Here is a 19384-nt window from a genome sequence, read left to right as displayed (position 1 = left end):
AAAAAAATACTATGGAAGTCAATGGTTACCGGTTTACTACATACTTCAAAATGTCTTCTTTTGTGTGTGTCATCATGTAAAGAACAAGTAAATGACAGAATATTCAGTCATCATTTTCATCTCTTTAATAGTGTTTTTTGGTAAACTGTCCCTTTAATATACTAAGCTACTGAAGTACTAAACATTTAATACCTAATTATTATAGCTTATAATTAGAAAACTACATGCTCGATGTTTAACACAAGTAGCTTTCCTACACACTGAGGTATAATATAAAGCAGCTACCTAGTCAAACACAATTACAAAATTGACTAAAATAAGTACCAAAAAATGTCAACTATATACACATTTAAATAATAATAATAATAATAAAAGAAAATGGTAACATAAATGGCTTGTGTTAGCTAAAATGGGAAATTTGAAAAGCTCAAAGCAATTAAAATGTATAAAGAAATGACTCAATGAGCACATCAAAAATGCGAAACGGTTTGATGTCAGTCGACTACCTTGAAGTTAAAACGGCATCAAATTGACATCTAACATTGACGTCAAAAAACTGTAATCGATTATGCTGCGGTCACACTAAAGTTTGTGCGTGCGAAATTCTGTCGTACGGGGCTGTGAAAAGAGGCCGGATCAAACAAGATGACTAGCCATTTTATAAAGCGAGCGATTGCTCCATGTTTTAAATTCCTGTACAGAGAGGTAATGTTTGGATCTTCGATTAGTCCCACGTAATCATGCAATGTTATTTTGCAGGTCAGAGTTCACCAAGCTTGAACTTTCCAATGCAGCGAGCTGCGAAACTTGTTGCTCAAGCCTGCATTTCCGGTCTGACGCAATTGTGTGCTTATGAATGGAAGTTTATGGGGACAAAAGTGCAGTGTGACCGCAGCTTTATTGCCTTGTTATTTAAAGCAAATATTAGATTCTCATGTTAATTTACATGAATTGTAGGTATACATAATCAAGTGTAAATACGGAATTAAATAATACAAATTTCTGACATTATGATACTATTTAAATCATTATATTGGTGGTCAAAAGGCCATCATTGTGTGGATATCCAGGTTTTGACATCAAATCAGTTTTGCATTTTGATGTGGGTTTGAGTTAAAAACAGTATTCAGATCAGAGAAAGGTGAATAATATAGTGGCTCATATTGTTCTGTCTTCTTGTGTTTCATGACATAAGTATGGAAATATGTTTTGACTAAAAAAGAAAATGTTTTGACTTTCTGCATCTGAGTTTTGCTCATATGACCTGCTGTTGTTGTAATGGTAGCTCCAGGCGTCCCGTCATACACAAACGGCTCTGAATGTCCCTATACTGATGCGACCCGGAGCACATAGACCTCAGTGTGTGGAGATTAAACATCACTGCATGATCATACTGTAAACGTCATCGAGTACTAGACAAACAGGGCTTCTCTTATGCTACCTGGAAAAAATGGGTCATTTAGAAATCGTCATGTTATGTATATATGATAATAACAGCATCTCTTCATGTGTTTATTGTCCTCTCATAGATCCTCCAGTTCGAGGAGATCATGTCCAACTCTGTATATCGGGATCATTTCCGCGTCTACATGGAGCGTGTGGACAAGAGGGCTCTCATCAGCTTCTGGGAGCTGGTGGAGATGCTCAAGACGGCCAACAAGGTCTGAAGCTGAACACATACAGCCAAGTCCGACTGTTTTTTATATATATATATATATATATATATATATATATATATATACACATACATACATACATACATGCATCCATACATTCATACATACATACAGTTGATGCCAGAATTATTATTCCCCCTTTTTTCTTTCTGAAATATTTCCCAAATGATGTTTAACACGGCAAGGAAATTTTCACAATATGCCTTTTTTTTAAACATTTATTTATGATTATTTTCTTAAGTTTTAACAAAACAGTTTGTACAATCAAGGTTGTAATCCCCCCCCCACCCCCCTATTTTTGAACATTGCAGCCGAAATGAATTAGCAAACAAATAAAATTAAAATACAACTACAACAGGAATAGATGCAAATATAGCAAAATGAAAAATATTAATAATAATAATGATAATAATAATAAATAAATAAATAAATAAATAAATAAAATATAATAATAGTTATAAAAATAAAATAAAAAATTAACTTTAAAAATAATTCAAATAAATAATTACCCACAGTACATGATATTGCAAATCAACATTCTGATACATTTATAGTGGTCTTTTACATAAATATGAAACCAAACCATATTGGCGTTCACAATTAAACCTGTTTGCACAGATTTCTTTATATAAATCAGATAAAGGGGAGAGTCTTCCTTTTTTCAAAATATGTGATCATAGGTTAATGTCTCATAAACTTTTTGGACAGATCCCTTTATTAAATACTTAATTGTCTCGAATTTCAAATAAAAAAAAAATATATATATATAAAAGTAGTATTCTTCCTCTTTTTTCTTCTGGAGAAAGTCTTATTTGTTTTATTTCGGCTAAAAATTAAAAGCACTTTTAAAATTATTTAAACACCATTTTAAGGTCAAAATTATTAGCCCCTTTAAGCTATAGATTTTTTCTGATAGTCTACAGAACAAACTATTGTTATACAATAACTTGCCTAATTACCCTAACCTGCCCAGTTAACCTAATTACCCAAGTTAAGCCTTTAAATGTCACTTTAAGCTGTATAGAAGTGTCTTGAAAAATATCTAGTCAAATATTATTTGCTGTCATCATGACACAGATAAAATAAATCAGTTATTATAGATGAGTTATTAAAACTATTATAAATATAAATGTGTTAAAAAAAAATCTTCTCACCGTTAAACAGAAATTGGGAAAAAAAATAAACAAGGGGGCGAAAAATTCAGACTTCAACTGTGTGTATGTATATCTGTTTTATAGTAATTTTACTAGTCAAACAAGCAACTTTGGCAAATGTTTAATAACTTTTAAATAAATCATTTACTAGTGAATATTTTCACATTTATTTATATTGCTTATTGTAATAATAGCCATTTTGGGGACAGTTATTACAATAGTATTTAATTTAATCATTTGTTATTAAGAATTAGATTACATAATGCCGAGTTCAGACTGCACGTATTTCAAAGTAGCCGTGTCACAGATGTTTTCACACTGCATGACTATCTGGGTTAGCAGTCTGTCGGTTCTGTGTTTACACTGTAGGATGGATTGGCGACATAGAAGAATCGCCGACCACTTTGTCCAAACTACGTCTCACAACCAAACACATGCAAGAAGGTCATGTAGTAAATCTTTGGTTGTTAACTACATAATGAGAAAGAAGCCTTTAGAGCGGTAGAAAATGCACTTATATTACTTATTACCTGGGTTTGAAGTGAAATTAGCAATTTCTCCTCAACTTTTTTCTTTTTTGACCCGGTTGTGGTATTGCAGTTTTTCCTCCATTTCTTGGGTCCAAATTACCTGAAAATAAGCACTTTTAACCTCTCCCCCAACCTCCAGCTGGCCTGCAGATACCCATACTAAAGGATGCTGCTCTCCTATTGGCTATAGGTGATCGCAGATGTTATATTCAATCAGAACACATTTTACATGACATGATCTGAATCGCCGACAGCTCCAGATATTTAGCACGGCAAATATCTCACAGATGTCGGCATCTCATCGGTGATTCTCTCAGATTGCATCTTTGATAGTTCACACTGTGCGCTTGTTACTCACGTGAACGAGCACCGATTTGCCTGTGATTTCAGCCATTTGTCTGCGATTTCTCAAAACATGTTAGCGAGTCAAAATTGGGGAATCGTGCAGTCTGAACTCAGCATAACTTGTACGATACTTGTTGTAGAAGTGAAATGATTACTCTATTTGTATCTGTATCATTTATATAACAGTGTAGTTTATCCCATAATAATGGCATATCACAAAGGTTTACATGATTTTAGATTTTTTTTTATTCTTAAAGGGCCATGAAACCCCCTCGTTTCAGCAGGGTGTTTTACACCTCTACTTTGGAAAAAGTCAGAAAAGTGGGCGTGTCCAGCTCTGTTTAGGGGGGAGTGTCGGAGGAAGATAAGAGGCTTGGTGTGGGAGTGTCTATTTGGGCGCGCTGACTTTCAGAGTCAAAACACACACACACGGGAGAAAGTGACGGTGTTTACATGGACATCTGTAGTCGAATTATTTGCCAAACTATTAAATGGTGGACTTTAACTGCAGTTTGGCTCTTTCATTCAGGGAATTCATTCATGCCCCTCGCGACAAACGAGATATTTGATTCGAGGCGCTGCTCTAAGCGTGTATTTTCATGCAATGTTTGATATCGCACGGCGAATGAGAGAAAAAAAAAACCTCAGCATTTCCCAGAAACTTAGATGCACACGGCAGGTAGCGTCAGAAAGCCGTGTGTGTTATTCCGGTCACAAAATCCAACACGAGGTTATAGTTTGGTTGTGGTGCTAACATGTTTACACTCAGTGCAATAGTTAACTTAATTCGATACGAACAAACTGAATAAACAAAGAGCACTGGTCGCTCACTTACCAAATCTGTAGAGACAGGACAATCACCAGCAACTAGAGCCGCGTCTTTATAAAGAGGAGACTACAAGCGAATCCGGATCTCAGCGTTTGCAGATGAGAACAGCTCTTGGGTAAACAATGTTCCTCCTCAGACACGAAAGTTATTGTTGTCGAGCGTCGCGTACACTGTTAATTCACGCGTGACTCCAGCTGCGCTGACAGAGAGAAAATGAAAACAAAACCTAACTGCAGCAAACTATAAAAGCAACACTTCACGCTTGTTTTGCCAACACAACGTGGCGTCTCTGTCGTCTAAACACTGTGACAGTAATGAATATTAATGAAGTTGCACAATAGAGCGCGCTGATTGGTTTGAACCAAGCCTTACTCATGCATTAATGCAACACACTGTAAGACGTAATAAGACACACTCTGGCACAGACGTCCAGTCTGCACGCTGGAATACACGCTAAGATCTCATGGCCGTGACGCAGCTTCAAACATTCGTTTCAAACCGAAAGTACGAATTTGCTTGAAATAATGCAAAAACAACCAATTTACACTTTTTAGTGAAATATAGGTGTTCTAATAGTGTTTTTAGCAGTGTGGGACACATACGACTGTCAACAGCTCTAAACATGTGTTTTGGTGTTTCGTGACCCTTTAACAGCTTCCACTTTTGATCCCTACTTGTAAATTCGTTGCGATTAAAGCACCACACGACTGCGGTGTCAGTCAGAAAGCAGTAGCTAATTCAGCTTGGAGAAACAGACATTTCGAATGCCAATAAAATCACTGACTTGACATAAAAAATGACCTTATGTGCCCCCATGAGAAACAATTAACTGCCAAATCTGGCTAGTAATATCTGAAAAACGATCTCCGGTTTCTCCACATCTGCAGATTCACTAATTGCTCATTTTTGCTGCCACTTGCATCCAGAAAGTAACTCCGGGCCACAGAAACCAAACGTCTGAAAGCGTATCAGCACGTCACTCAGGCTAATGTATAATGGTCTCAGTCCATTATGTCCAGCTGTGTTAAATTAGCAATTACCGGCTCCGCCACTTAGCCTGCAGTGTTGGAGCTGATTGAATCCGTTATTTCCATCACTCTGTGGTTCCCGGAAAGTTTATTGATGCTGAACAACTTCTCTGAGGCATGCGGAATATTGTATACTGTTTGCTAAATAAAAGCAAGGCTTTTTGTTTGAAGATCATACAATGCATAGAACAAATGCCAGAGTATTTGGTGGTTCATTCCGTAGTTGCAACCCTTGATAAATCAGATAAAGCTAATATGAAAGTCGTTGAAACTGCAGTGCATTAACTGGCCACTAGAGGCTGGCTACAAAAGGAGGTTAATCTCATAGACTTCAATGTTAAAACGCCCAACTTCACAACTGAAAATATGTGTTTACAGCCTGGAACAAACTGGATTTGTTGTATTTAGCCAATATTAATCTTCATGTCAACTGTGACCTGAATTTCATAAATAGCCTAGCATTTTTTTAAACAGACTATAGTTACAGTATTTGTAAGTAATTAACAACTCCTCCTATGGAAAATCAACACATGAATATTACTTAGTGGCTTTTTAACCCCTTAACTGTTACATTTACATCTTTTTTTGCAATTAAATCCTTTTTGTTTGAAGATCATACGCTGCGTAAAACATATGCCAGAGTAGTTAGTGGTTCATTCCACTGTGGCAACCCCTGACAAATCAGAGGAAGCTAATATGAAAGTGATTGAAACTGCAGTGCATTAACTGGCCACTAGAGGCTGGCTACAAAATGAGGTTAATCCCATAGACTTCCATGTTAAAATGCTAAACTTCACAACAGAAAAGAAGGTGTTTACAGCCTGGAACAAACAGTGGTTTTTGTTTATTTAGCTAATATTACCTTTCATGACAACCGTGACCTGGATTTCATAAATAGCCCAGCTTTGTTTTTGACATACATTAGTTAAAGTATTTCGAAGTAACGTTTCCTCCAGTAGAAAATCATCATATGAATAATAATTAGGGGTTTTTAACTCCTTAACTGTTACGTTTACATCACTTTTTTGCGAATAAATCCGTTTTGTTTGAAGGTCATACGCTGTGTAGAACATATGCAAGAGTCGTTGATGGTTCATTCCGCTGTGGCGACCCCTGATAAATCAGAGACTATGCCTGAAGGAAAACTAATAAATAAATGAGCTCTCCTGGATGGCTGAAACGTGGCACATTTGGTTAATTTCTGTGCCATAGCAGATTCGCAACAATCTGTTTAATGTTGTTGTTATTGTAGCTTATTAGCGGTTAGCATTAGTTGAGCATGAAACAGCACCAAACACTTATAATTAGCCATTTGTTTATTGCTGGTTGGATCTGAAGGTGAATCTGTCGATTAAATGCAGAACTTTGAAGACCAAATCCATTTAAAGCACAGTGTGGATTTATTACTAGCGTACTGATAGAGCATCTTATTTATCATATGGATAAATGGGCCACGTTTAGTCTTAGCATTTAGGAGCTTTTTGTTCATGTGTATTTTAAACTTTTTTTATGCAATATTCTAAAATGCGCATAATTAATGGTTATTGTGTGCAGAATGAAGTGCCGCAACTGGTGGGCGAGATCTACCAGAACTTCTTCGTAGAGAGCAGGGAGATCCCGGTGGAGAAAGCTCTGTATAAAGAGATCCAGCAGACTCTGGTGGGGAACAAGGGCACAGACGTGTTTCACAGGATCCAGGGAGACGTGTACGAGACCATGAAGGAGCGTTATTACCCATCATTCCTAGTAAGCGACCTGTACGAGCGGCTGATTAAACGAGAGGAGCAGAGGAGCAGCTCACAGTCCAGCAGCGAGGAGAAAGACGACACTGTGAGTTTAACACTTTCCACATCCAAATAAATCTGCAAAATCTGCTATTCCTCGTGAAGCTAATATGGACGTGATTGAAACTGCAGTGCATTAACTGGCCACTAGAGGCTGGCTACAAAAGGAGGTTAATCTCATAGACTTCCATGTTAAAATGCCAAACTTCACAACAGAAAAAAAGTGTTTACAGCCTGGAACAAACAGTGGTTTTGGTGTCTTTAGCTAATATTACCTTTTATGACAACCGTGACCTGGATTTCATAAATAGCCTAGCATTTTTTTAACACAGACAATATTAAAAGTATTTGGAGATACATTAACGTTTTCTCCTGTAGAATAACATCATAAGAATATTAATTAGTGTCTTTTAACTCCTTAACTGTTAAGTTTGCATCACCTTTTTGCAATTAAATTCTAATCTAATCACGACAAACTATAAGACTTCTAAATACTTATTGCACCACTGTTATTTTGTTTTTTGTCATGTAGGAAGAGTAATAGATTAAAACGCATTTACTGTGTCATCCTACAACTTGTGGGACCATTTTTAATCATAATATTGTGTGGTTATAATATATACTAAATGTAATATTGTCTAAACATAAATTATTCATAAAAATTGTATATGTGTGTCATTTGAAAGCTTAAAATTTTTAGTTTCTAGTCTCTGGTGATTGATTTTTGATAGATATTATTGAGCAACAACTATTTATTCATTTGCAACAAGGATACTCGTTAGAGTCGTAAAGGATTACTTTGCTACAGCAATCCGAATGTAATTTTTTAAAAGATGACTTTAGATGTTTTTTAGAGGCTAAATGAAAAAACATACCACCAAACTTACCATATTATTTTTGGAATTGTATGTCTACTTTAATAAACATTGTTAAAAGGATAAAAAATATGGTTCATATTCCTCACAAGTGGAAGATATTTTGTATGTCATCTGGTGGTGATGTCTGGTACTGCGGTCAAACAAACTGTTTCTGATGTTGCTCATTTTTTAGAGATATCAAATTCAAATGTGAAGATAATTTGTTCAGATGTTCAGCTTAGATTTTCTGTCAATTTTAAGCTCAACCAGGTTTTGTAAAACACATGCTTTATGTAACATTAAAATAATACATTTATTTTTTAATTATTATCATAAACATAAAGGCAAAAATTTTGTTTCATAATTTTTTAAAAAACTTTAGCTACAATCTGAAAGAGACTGAGCTTAAATCTCGGCACCAAAGCAAGTTATAAGGTAAACATGTCACTTTTTGCTATATTTCTGTGTTTAGGGTCAGGTGATGGAAGGAGGAGACGTGGCTCTGGATGAAGGCAGCAAAGGCATCAATGAACAGGCCAGTTACGCTGCCACCAAACTCCACCAGCTGTACGAGAGACTGGAATACAAACGGCAAGCCCTGGGCTCGATCCAGAATGCACCGCGACCTGATAAAAAGGTAAACACGAGATTATAGTCTGAGCTATCTGGAATATTCTCACTTTTATATTGAGTAGATCATTACAGTGCATCCGGAAAGTGTTTATAGCGCTTCAATTTTTCCACACTTTTTATGTTACAGCCTTATTCCAAAATGGAGTAAATTCACTTATTTCCTCAAAATTCTACACACAACACCCCATAATAACAATGTAAAAAAAAAAAGAGTTTTGAAATTGTTGCAAATTTATTAAAAAATAAAAAACCTGAAAACTCACATGTGCATCAGTATTCACAGCCTTTGCCGTGCAGCTCTAAATTGAGCTCAGGTATGTTCTGTTTCCACTGATCATTCTTCAGATGTTTCAGCAGCTTCATTGGAGTTCACCTGTGGTTCAACTTTTTCACATTGTCAGGGAATTGTGTGTAGAATTTTGAGGAAATAACTACACTCTGGACATTCTGTGTAAGTGGCCCAGCCAGAGCCCAGATCTAAATCCTATTGAACATCTCTGGAGAGATTTGAAGATGGCTGTACACAGTCGCTTCCCACCCAACCTGATAGAGCTTGAGATGTACTGCAAAGTGAATTTAATCTATTTTGGAATAAGGCTGTAACATAAAAAAATGTGGGGAAAGTGAAGCTTTATTAATACTTTGCAGATGCACTGTATAATATTCACACTGGTCCTTCATTGTGCATCAGACAGACTGCTGATATATCTGTGATTGGTCAAAGATCAAATTTGAAACCTGCAAAGCACAAATCTGATCTAAATTGAGTGCTTTAATCAACACATTTAATTGTGCAATCCTAATATTAAGCTCTTTTTGCTTGTAAATTAGGATATTTGTACATTTAGGGGAAACAATATAGGCTTCCAAAAGGTCGACATTTTATCTTCTTTCAGTAAAAACAAAAATGATCTGAAATTTGAAATAGCGGTGGTCTAAAAATGTCACCTTATCTTTTAAAAATCATTCTGATATGCAAGTTTCCTTCTCACTATTTGTGAAAAGCAAAAGCAGCATTTATTTTAAGAGGATGCTTTGAATAATAAATTGTGACTTTGTCCTAAATTGCTAAATATAAGGATCAATTTCTTAAAATACTTTTTAAGTTTAATAATATTAGAAAGTGTGAATCAATTCATCTGTGAATCCGGTGTTATAAAATAAATGTCTGAGTATCAAAAAGTCTATTTTTAAGTCTAGAAAATGTTGGTGAAGCGATAAAAACCGATGGTATGCAGAAACCTGACGTTACAAATGTACTTCCATAGTAGGGAAATAATCAAATAAATTACATTTCTATACGTTTAACAAATAAATAAATACATTTAATAAGAGAGTCGGTAAAACATAGAACTAAATTGCATTGCAAGCATTATGTTGAGGCAGCTATAATTATTAATGTTTAATTCTGTCTTATCAAGAGTCAAAACTTCCAGCATTTGATAAGCGGCTTGATACTCAACTGTGAAAACTGAGACAGTATCAGAAGTAATGACTCAGTTTAGTGACTGTGGTTAAAATGAGCTGCGGCTTAAATATAAACGGCCAACCTAGCTGAAAAAAATATTGGTTTGAACTTTATTTCATAACCACATATTACTACTGCAGACTGATGTAGATAAAGCTAGACGTCTATCAGTGATTTATCAGTCTTCATCTACACCAGTCTATATATATGTGGTTTGCAGAGGAAGCGTCTGCATGACCTGTTTTCTGTTTGCCATTTTCCATTTTTAGATGCACTACTGACTAGTTAAAGATCAAAAAGACTTTGTATTCTTTTAATTAAGTTAATATTTGCCCCCAGTAATGATATTAAATGTATTAAAATATCATCATTCGATTAAAAGTCTTATTACAAAAACTTAAAAATATACACTCACCGGCCACTTTATTAGGTACGTCTGTCCAACTGTTTGTTAACGCAATTTTCTAATCAGCCAACTACATGGCAGCATCTCAATGCATTTAGGCATGTAGACATGGTCAAGACGATGTGCTACAGATCAAACCAAGCATCAGAACGGAGAAGAAAGGGGATTTAAGTGACTTTGAACGTGGCACGGTTGTTGATGCCAGACGTGCTGGTCTGAGTATTTCAGAAACTGCTGATCTACTGGGATTTTCACAAACAACCATGCCTAGGTTTTACAGAGAATGGTCAGAAAAAGAGAAAATATCCAGTGAGCGGCAGTTCTGTGGGCAAAAATGCCTTGTTGATGCCAGAGGTCAGAAGAGAATGGCCAGACTGGTTCCAGCTGACATATAGAAATTGATAAATAAATAATTAAATATTGTAATACATTTGCAAATAATGTTAAATAAATATTTGAGAAAAAAAAAATATATATACATACATACATATACTTATATATATATATATATATATATATATATATATATATATATATATATATATATATATATATATATACATTTTTTTTTACATTATTTGCATTTGCATATTACAATATTCATTTATTTATCAATTTCTATAAAACACATTAAAATCTACTTTTTTTTTTTTTTTTTTTTTTAAGTTCATACACCATCTGATCTATTAGATGATATATGAACGAATGCCTCATGAAAATGTCCTTCTTGTAGATTGTGTCGCTCCTGAAGGATGAAATCAGTGCCATGGAGAAGGAGCACAGTGACCTGGAGCTGCACATCTCCCGGACTGACTGCTGGTGTGAAAACCTGGGCACGTGGCGAGCCGTCGTCAGCACCGCAGAGGTGCATATCAGTAGCGCTCCTGGCCTTCAAGGGCTAAAAATAAGTTTGGCTCAATCAATATAAACTGTAATATTAACACAGAAATACATGTGTTCATTTCTGTTTAACGATGCCATGTTTAAAATGAACATGAATACGCTTAGGTTTAATTATATAAGCACATGTGCGTTCAAATAGAACTGTTTACATAGTTTTGAAGTCAGCGTCTTCATGTGTGTGTGTCACAGGCCTCTGAGGAGAATGGCGAGCAGATGGCGTGTTATTTCGTAGCCGTGAGTCTGTCAGAAGAAGACGATTGTAAGAATAACCATTGGACCGTCAGCAGGAAGCTCATCGAGTTTCAGGCTCTGCACCGGAAGCTGACGGAGGTACTGACCTGTGTGTGTGTGTGTGTGTGTGTGTGAGTTGGATCATGGTAAAAAACACCATACCTGCCAACACTCCGGTTTTTCCTGGGAGTCTCCCATATTCCACACTCATCTCCCGTATTGTTATATCTCCCGGATTCATTTCAATTCGCCTTAGTCCCTTTATTTATCAGTGGGTCGCCACAGTGGAATGAGCCACCAACTATTTGAGGATACGTTTTACACAGCGGCTGCCCTTCCAGTCACAACCCATCACTGGGAAACACCCATACACATACACTACTGCCAATTTACGCAACTCAATTCACCTGTAGCGCATGTTCACCTGTAGCAACATCTTGCCTGCCAAGAGATGAGAATGTGATTGGTTTACAGAACATTATGTCAAAACTCACCAATAATAACTCATTAAGGGAATAAGGAATATTTTTTCCCGCCCTTAGAAAAGCAGAAGTGGATTGAGACATTCTCTAAGGGCACCTGCATTAGTGTTGTCACGATAATGGAATTCGATACCAATCAGTACTGTAATTTTAAAAACCCTCATTTCCTGCTAACATTTCAGCACGTACTTAAACTATTGATTTGCCATTGTGTTCACATGAATGACTGTGATTGGCTGTGAAGGTCATCTGTTTCACTGAGTGTAACCACAGACACAGGAACAATGTTCATGCCCGTATGTCAGCTTATAGCTGATCGACGTGACTTTAAAACGCTCCAGTGTCCTATATCTGTGGTTACACTCAGTAAAAAGCGGTGAGTTCGGTGAACTGATGACCAATCACAGTCATTTCTGTTAAACACATGAACAAATGCCGCTCAAATGTTTGCGAGAAATGCATGTTTTTAAAATTGTTGTACCAATTGGTATCGAATTCCAGTATTGTGACAACACTAACCTGTACTGTGCGCTTTAAACCATACCAATAGAACATTAAAATGTATTTGTTGAACATTATTATTCTGATGCAGATCATGCACTGAACACACACTAACTGACTCTCTGCTTCTTTCTCTCAGTGTTTTCCATCACTCAAGAAGGTCCAGCTTCCCTCACTCAGCAAGCTGCCCTTCAAATCCATCGACCAAAAATTCCTTGACAAATCCAAAAATCAACTCAACGCATTTTTACAGGTAAAGCCATTGCTGAGATGCTTATGAATGCCTGCATAAAGTGTGACCCTGGACCACAAAACCAGTCAATAGCCACAAATACACAGTATGAGTAAAAATGGCAGATTTGCTGTTATAGTTAAGATCATGTTCCTCCATCAAGATATTTTGTTAACTTCCTACTGTAAATATACCAGAACTTAATATGCATTGCTAAGCACTTCAATTTTTTTCAGTATTTAATTTTTTTTTGAACCCTCAGACTAGTTTTACAAATAGTTGTCTTAGCCATTTATGTTCTTATCCTAACAATATACACTCACCGGCCACTTTATTAGGTACACCTTACTAGTACTAGGTTGGACCCCTTTTGCCTTCAGAACTGCCTTAATCTTTCAAGGCATAGATTCAACAGGTTACTGGAAATACTCCTCAGAGATTTTGCTCCATATGATAGTATCACACAGTTCCTGCAGATTTGTCAGCTGCACATCCATGATGCCAATCTCCCGTTCCACCACATCCCAAAGGTGCTCTATTGGATTGAGATCTGCTGACTGCGGAGGCCATTTAAGTACAGTGAATTCCTTGTCATGTTCAAGAAACCAGTCTGAGATGATTCACGCTTTATGACATGGTGCGTTATCCTGCTGGAAGTAGCCATCAGAAGATGAGTACACTGTGGTGATACAAGGCAGGATGGATCCATGCATTCATGTTGTTGACGCCAAATTCTGACCCGACCATCCAAATGTTGCAGCAGCAATCGAGACTTATCAGACCAGGCAACGTTTCTCCAATCTTCAATTGTCAAGTTTTGGTGAGCCTGTGTGAATTGTAGCCTCAGTTTCCTGTTCTTAGCTGACAGGAGCGGCACCCGGTGTGGTTTTCTGCTGCTGTAGGCCATCTGCTTCAAGGTTGGAAGAGTTGTGCGTTTAAAGATGCGCTTCTGCATTCCTCGGTTGTAACAAGTGCTTATTTGAGTTACTGTTGCCTTTCTGTCAGCTGGAACCAGTCTGGCCATTCTCTTCTGACCTCTGGCATCAACAAGGCATTTGCGCCCACAGAACTGCCGCTCACTGGATATTTGCACTTTTTTGGACCATACTCTTTAAACCCTAGAGATGGTTGTGCGTGAAAACCCCAGTAGATCAGCAGTTTCTGAAATACTCAGACCAGCCCGTCTGGCACCAACAACCATGCCACGTTCAAAGTCACTTAAATCACCTTTCTTCCCCATTCTGATGCTCGGTTTGAACTGCAGCAGTTCATCTTGACCATGTCTACATGCCTAAATGCATTGAGCTGCTGCCATGTGATTGGCTGATTAGAAATCTGCAATAACGAGCAGTTGGACAGGTGTACCTAATAAAGTGGCCAGTGAGTGTACATCAATAGAAACTCTAATGTTTTAAGTTCCTACTTTCCCCAACATTCTTCAGAATGTCTTGTTTTGTGTTCAACAGAAGAAAAAAATCCATAAATTACCACCACTTGTGTGAGTAAATGTTGATTTTCGGGTGAACTGTCCCTTTAAGTGCAAACTATTTCATACTGGCTCTATTTTCCACATGCTCGAAGCAGAATGTAAACTTTCCTATCTGTCAAAAGCTTTATCAGTGTGTTCGTTTCCAAAGTCCTACCTTAAACACATCTCACAGAGCTTATTTCCCAGCATGCCTCTGTACGTCTCTGCTGGTAACCATTTCCTAGAAAAGACCAAAGGTTTTAAAGCGAGAACTCAGACACCCAGAGCTGCAGGAGGCTTTTGTGTGCGTGTGTGTGCGTGTGTGTGTGTGTGTGTGTGTGTGTGTGTGTGTGTGTGTGTGTGTGTGTGTGTGTGTGTGTGTGTGTGTGTGTGTGTGTGTGTCTGTGTCTGTGTCTGTGTGTCTGTGTGTGTTGTATCTGAAGGCCTGGTGAATCTGTACAGTGTGCTGGAGAGTGAAGAATCAAAGCTTTTCACTGTGGGTTTACATTGAGCTAGTAATGTTCAAAAGGATTGTTTATTGGTTGTATTTGCATCTGTGTTTGTGTGATATTTGAGTGTGTTTATGTGTGTGTGTGTGTGCAGAAAGTGCTGACGGATGAGCGCATGTGTCAGAGCGAGGCGCTGTATGCGTTTCTCAGCCCATCTCCAGAGCACCTGAAGGTCATCGACATCCAGAAGAAATCCTCCTTCTCCCTCGCCTCCTTCCTGGAGAGGCTGCCGGGAGACTTCTTCTCACACCAGGAGGTCAGACAGACACACGCACACACACAAACACGCATTCAGATACGCGCAGACAAAACAAACCTATATACCATGCGGACACTCATAGATACAAGCACACACACACTGGTATCTACAAAACACACTCAAAAAGACACATACACACACACACACACACACACACACACACACAAACACACACATTACATATATATTATATATAAACATTTACAGACACACACACACAAACATGCATTCAGACACTCTCAAAACACACACATATACTGTGCAGACACTCACAGATATAAGCACACACACACGTGTATATATATATATATAAAACACACACACATTCAGACACTCATATATATAAACACACACACACACACAAAACATATAAATCCATTTACAGCCACACACACACACACACACACACATATACTGTACACTCACAGACTCACACACACTCATTTAGACACTCTCAAAACACACACATATACTGTGCAGACACTCACAGATATAAGCACACACACGTATATATAAAACACACACACATTCAGACACTCATATGTAAACACACTCTCACACACACACACACAAAACATATTAATCCATTTACAGCCACACACACACACACACATACTGTACACTTACAGACACACACCCATAAACCATGCGGACACTCACAGATACAAGCACACACACACACATACACAGGTATCTACAAAACACACTCAAAAAGACACATACATACACACACACACAAACACACACACACACAAACACACATTACATATATATTATATATAAACATTTACACACACACACACACACACACACACACAAACATGCATTCAGACACTCTCAAAACACACACATATACTGTGCAGACACTCACAGATATAAGCACACACACGTGTATATATATATATATATATATATATATATATATATATATATATATATATATATATATATATATATATATATATAAAACACACACACACACACACAAAACATATAAATCCATTTACAGCCACACACACACACACACACACACACATATACTGTACACTCACAGACACACACACACTCATTTAGACACTCTTAAAACACACACATATATTGTGCAGACACTCACAGATATAAGCACACACACGTATATATAAAACACACACACATTCAGACACTCATATATAAACACACTTACACACACACCCTCAAAACATATAAACCCACTCACAGACACACACACACACACACACACACATACATGCATATACTGTACAATCACAGACACACACCCATACTCATTCAGACACTCAGAAAAACACACACATACTGTGCAGACTCACAGCTACAAGCACACACAAACACAACACATCGCACAGACACATGCACATAGACACAGACATACACTGTCTCACTCATTCACACACAAGCACATGCACACATTCACTGAGACACTCAGATGCATAAGCACACACACATGTTTATGGAGAGACATTCGGAGACACACACACACATACACACACATGTAGAAGCACTCAAAGACACGTACACACACATGGAGAGACACTCAGGGACACACGCGCATGACATACGTGCACACACATTGAGTGACTCTCAGAGACACACAGGCACTTACACACACTCAAGCCTCATTCACACTACAAGCGACCGTTCATCCAACGCAATCTCACAGCAATTCGTAACTTTTTGCTTTAGTGGCTAATTCGTATGATTTCGTCTGATCTAGTTTGTACAATTTAGCACAATTTGCTCATCACCATATGACGGTTGGGGTTAGGGGTGGGGTTAGGTGCCACGCCTCCTTTATAAAATCGTACATTTTCGTACGAATTAGCCACTAAACTGACAAAACGTAAAATCTTAACAGAGGGTGTGCGACTTCTGGCGACCTCAGTCTATGACCATTGGCGACCAGATGGCCGACATTTAGGAATCCTTTAACTATATGCAAATGAAGAGCGACTTTTTTGAGTGACAGCCAATAGGAGCACCAGTAGAGCTCATGTGATCCTCTCTCAGCTCACTCAGAGGCTGGTTGTGTTCGTGCTGTATAGACCTACACAGACCTGCGTTTGCCACCCAGAGCGACAGGCAGCTACAAAGTCGCTGCTAGTGTGAACGCGGCATCAGACATGGAGACACACAGACACAAACAAACATGTTCACAATGTACTTTATACCCTAATATGAAATTAATGTTTAGTTGCATTTTTAAGAGCATCAGATTCGACACAGACAGACACAGAATCTGATTGTGTGTGTGTCAGGATGAAGCTGAAGATGACAGTGATCTCTCAGACTATGGCGATGAGCCGGACGGCAAGAAAGACGCGCTGGCCGAGCCCTGCTTCATGCTGATCGGAGAGATCTTTGAACTCAGGGGCAGTGAGTAGATGTTCACTCATGTGGAGTATTACAAATCTGATGCTCAAACGTTGACTTTATTTCTGCTGTGGATAAGTTTGTAACTGTACGTTCACACCGAAAGCGGCGAGAGCGTCAAAGTAGCCCGAAGTCATTCATTTTCAATGGGAGCCGATGACAGTAAGTGGCGAGGAGCCAGTGTGGGCATTGAGGAGAGTTGAAGTCAAGTCAACTTTATGGTAATGAGCCGTGACACGATTCGGCAAGCAATCAGAATGTAGAAGTCCACCTCTTGAGAGGAGTCCAGAGAACACAAACCTGCGAACTTTGGTTCCGACAACAGTTGTTCCCAAGGGTTTGATTATTGCGGTTGTAGCAAATTTTGACGCTTGGGTTTAGGGTTGGGGTGGAGGTAAATGTTAATAAAATCCAATAAATGGGAAATTTAATAAATAATAAAAATAATTCTCGTTAACTTCCGATCTTGATCTAGCAACAACTGTATTAATGTTGTATACTTACCGTGCATTTTAAATGGCTAAAACAAGCTAGAAATGTTAATCCATGCAATTGTTTAAACATGCTTGCAAAAGGTTAACTGACTTTCTTTGAGTAAAACCTTCAAACCTCAAGCCACTTTATCTAAAGTTTTATTTAATATTGTACTCATCTAGTATATTCGTGTAATGCAAAGCTTAATTGTCTACAAATCTGATTGGAAATCATGCTAATATGATCATTTGCTAATAAAATGTGTCTTGATGATTGATATTAAAGCGTCTTCTTCTCTCTGCAGTGTTCAAGTGGGTGAGGAAGACACTAATTGCACTAGTTCAGGTCACTTTTGGACGCACTATAAACAAGTAAGCTTTAATGGATGTGCGTAATGGAAACTCTGATGGAAACTTGCTGGGCATTGAACACTTTTCTGTCTCTCTCTTGCTCCGCAGGCAGATCAGAGACACTGTAAACTGGATCTTCAGTGAGCAGATGATGGTTTACTACATCAATGTTTTCCGGGACACATTTTGGCCCAACGGAAAACTGGCGCCTCATAACAAAAGCCGCTGTGAGAGCGAACGCAGAGAAACCAAGGAGAGAGCGCAGCAGAAGCTTCTAGACAACATCCCAGGTGAACATACAGGACAGTTCCCCCGCCGAGAAGGTCACACGTGTTATTTCACAATATGCATTATATTGGGAAAATCCAAAAGCAAACATGACCTGCGGTTGGCCATTGGTGGTCTCCATAATCACTGTAATTGCAGTGTGCTGTTTAGAGATTAAGAGCTGTTCACGTTCACAAGGCAAATTACCTGTTTCTATGGCAACTCCCTAATGGCCCGTTTCCACTGAGTGGTACAGTATGGTACGGGTCGGTACCGGTCACCTTTATATTCTTTATACCCCCCCCTAATATTCTGTTTCTCAGGGAACTGCATCGCCATTGAAAAAATAAAGAAATAAAAAACAGCAATTTCTGGTCGATGCGGACTTAACCGAATAGTAGAATCAAATATTTGCTATATATAGTGATATTATGCTTCATAGAGATTATTCTGACATCAGAGTTTGTGTGTTTGCTGTGTAGATGCTCTTCAGAATCTGGTGGGGCAGCAGAACGCCAGATACGGCATCATCAAGATCTTCAATGCCCTTCAGGAGAGCAGCGCTAACAGACATCTACTCTACGTGAGTCTGCAAACCGACACTCTATTT

At 38.0% G+C, this 19384-nt stretch overlaps 1 protein-coding gene across 1 annotated transcript in view; it reads left to right on the top strand.

The window, feature by feature from the left end:
- The window catches only part of snx25 (sorting nexin 25), an 83690-nt gene that overhangs the window by 61456 nt on the left and 2850 nt on the right, over positions 1-19384 (top strand). The window contains 11 exon segments of the mRNA NM_001163293.1: positions 1530-1661; positions 7117-7392; positions 8676-8840; positions 11444-11575; positions 11803-11943; positions 12967-13080; positions 15131-15292; positions 17569-17686; positions 18462-18528; positions 18616-18797; positions 19257-19357. Of these exon segments, the coding sequence (NP_001156765.1) occupies positions 1530-1661; positions 7117-7392; positions 8676-8840; positions 11444-11575; positions 11803-11943; positions 12967-13080; positions 15131-15292; positions 17569-17686; positions 18462-18528; positions 18616-18797; positions 19257-19357 (1590 nt within the window).

The sequence above is a fragment of the Danio rerio genome, chromosome 14 (genome assembly GCF_049306965.1).
Source record: "Danio rerio strain Tuebingen ecotype United States chromosome 14, GRCz12tu, whole genome shotgun sequence".
In the NCBI taxonomy this organism is placed as follows: Eukaryota; Metazoa; Chordata; class Actinopteri; order Cypriniformes; family Danionidae; genus Danio; species Danio rerio.
Note: the sequence above shows the minus strand (reverse complement) of the source record. Positions and strands in the feature narration are given on the sequence as shown.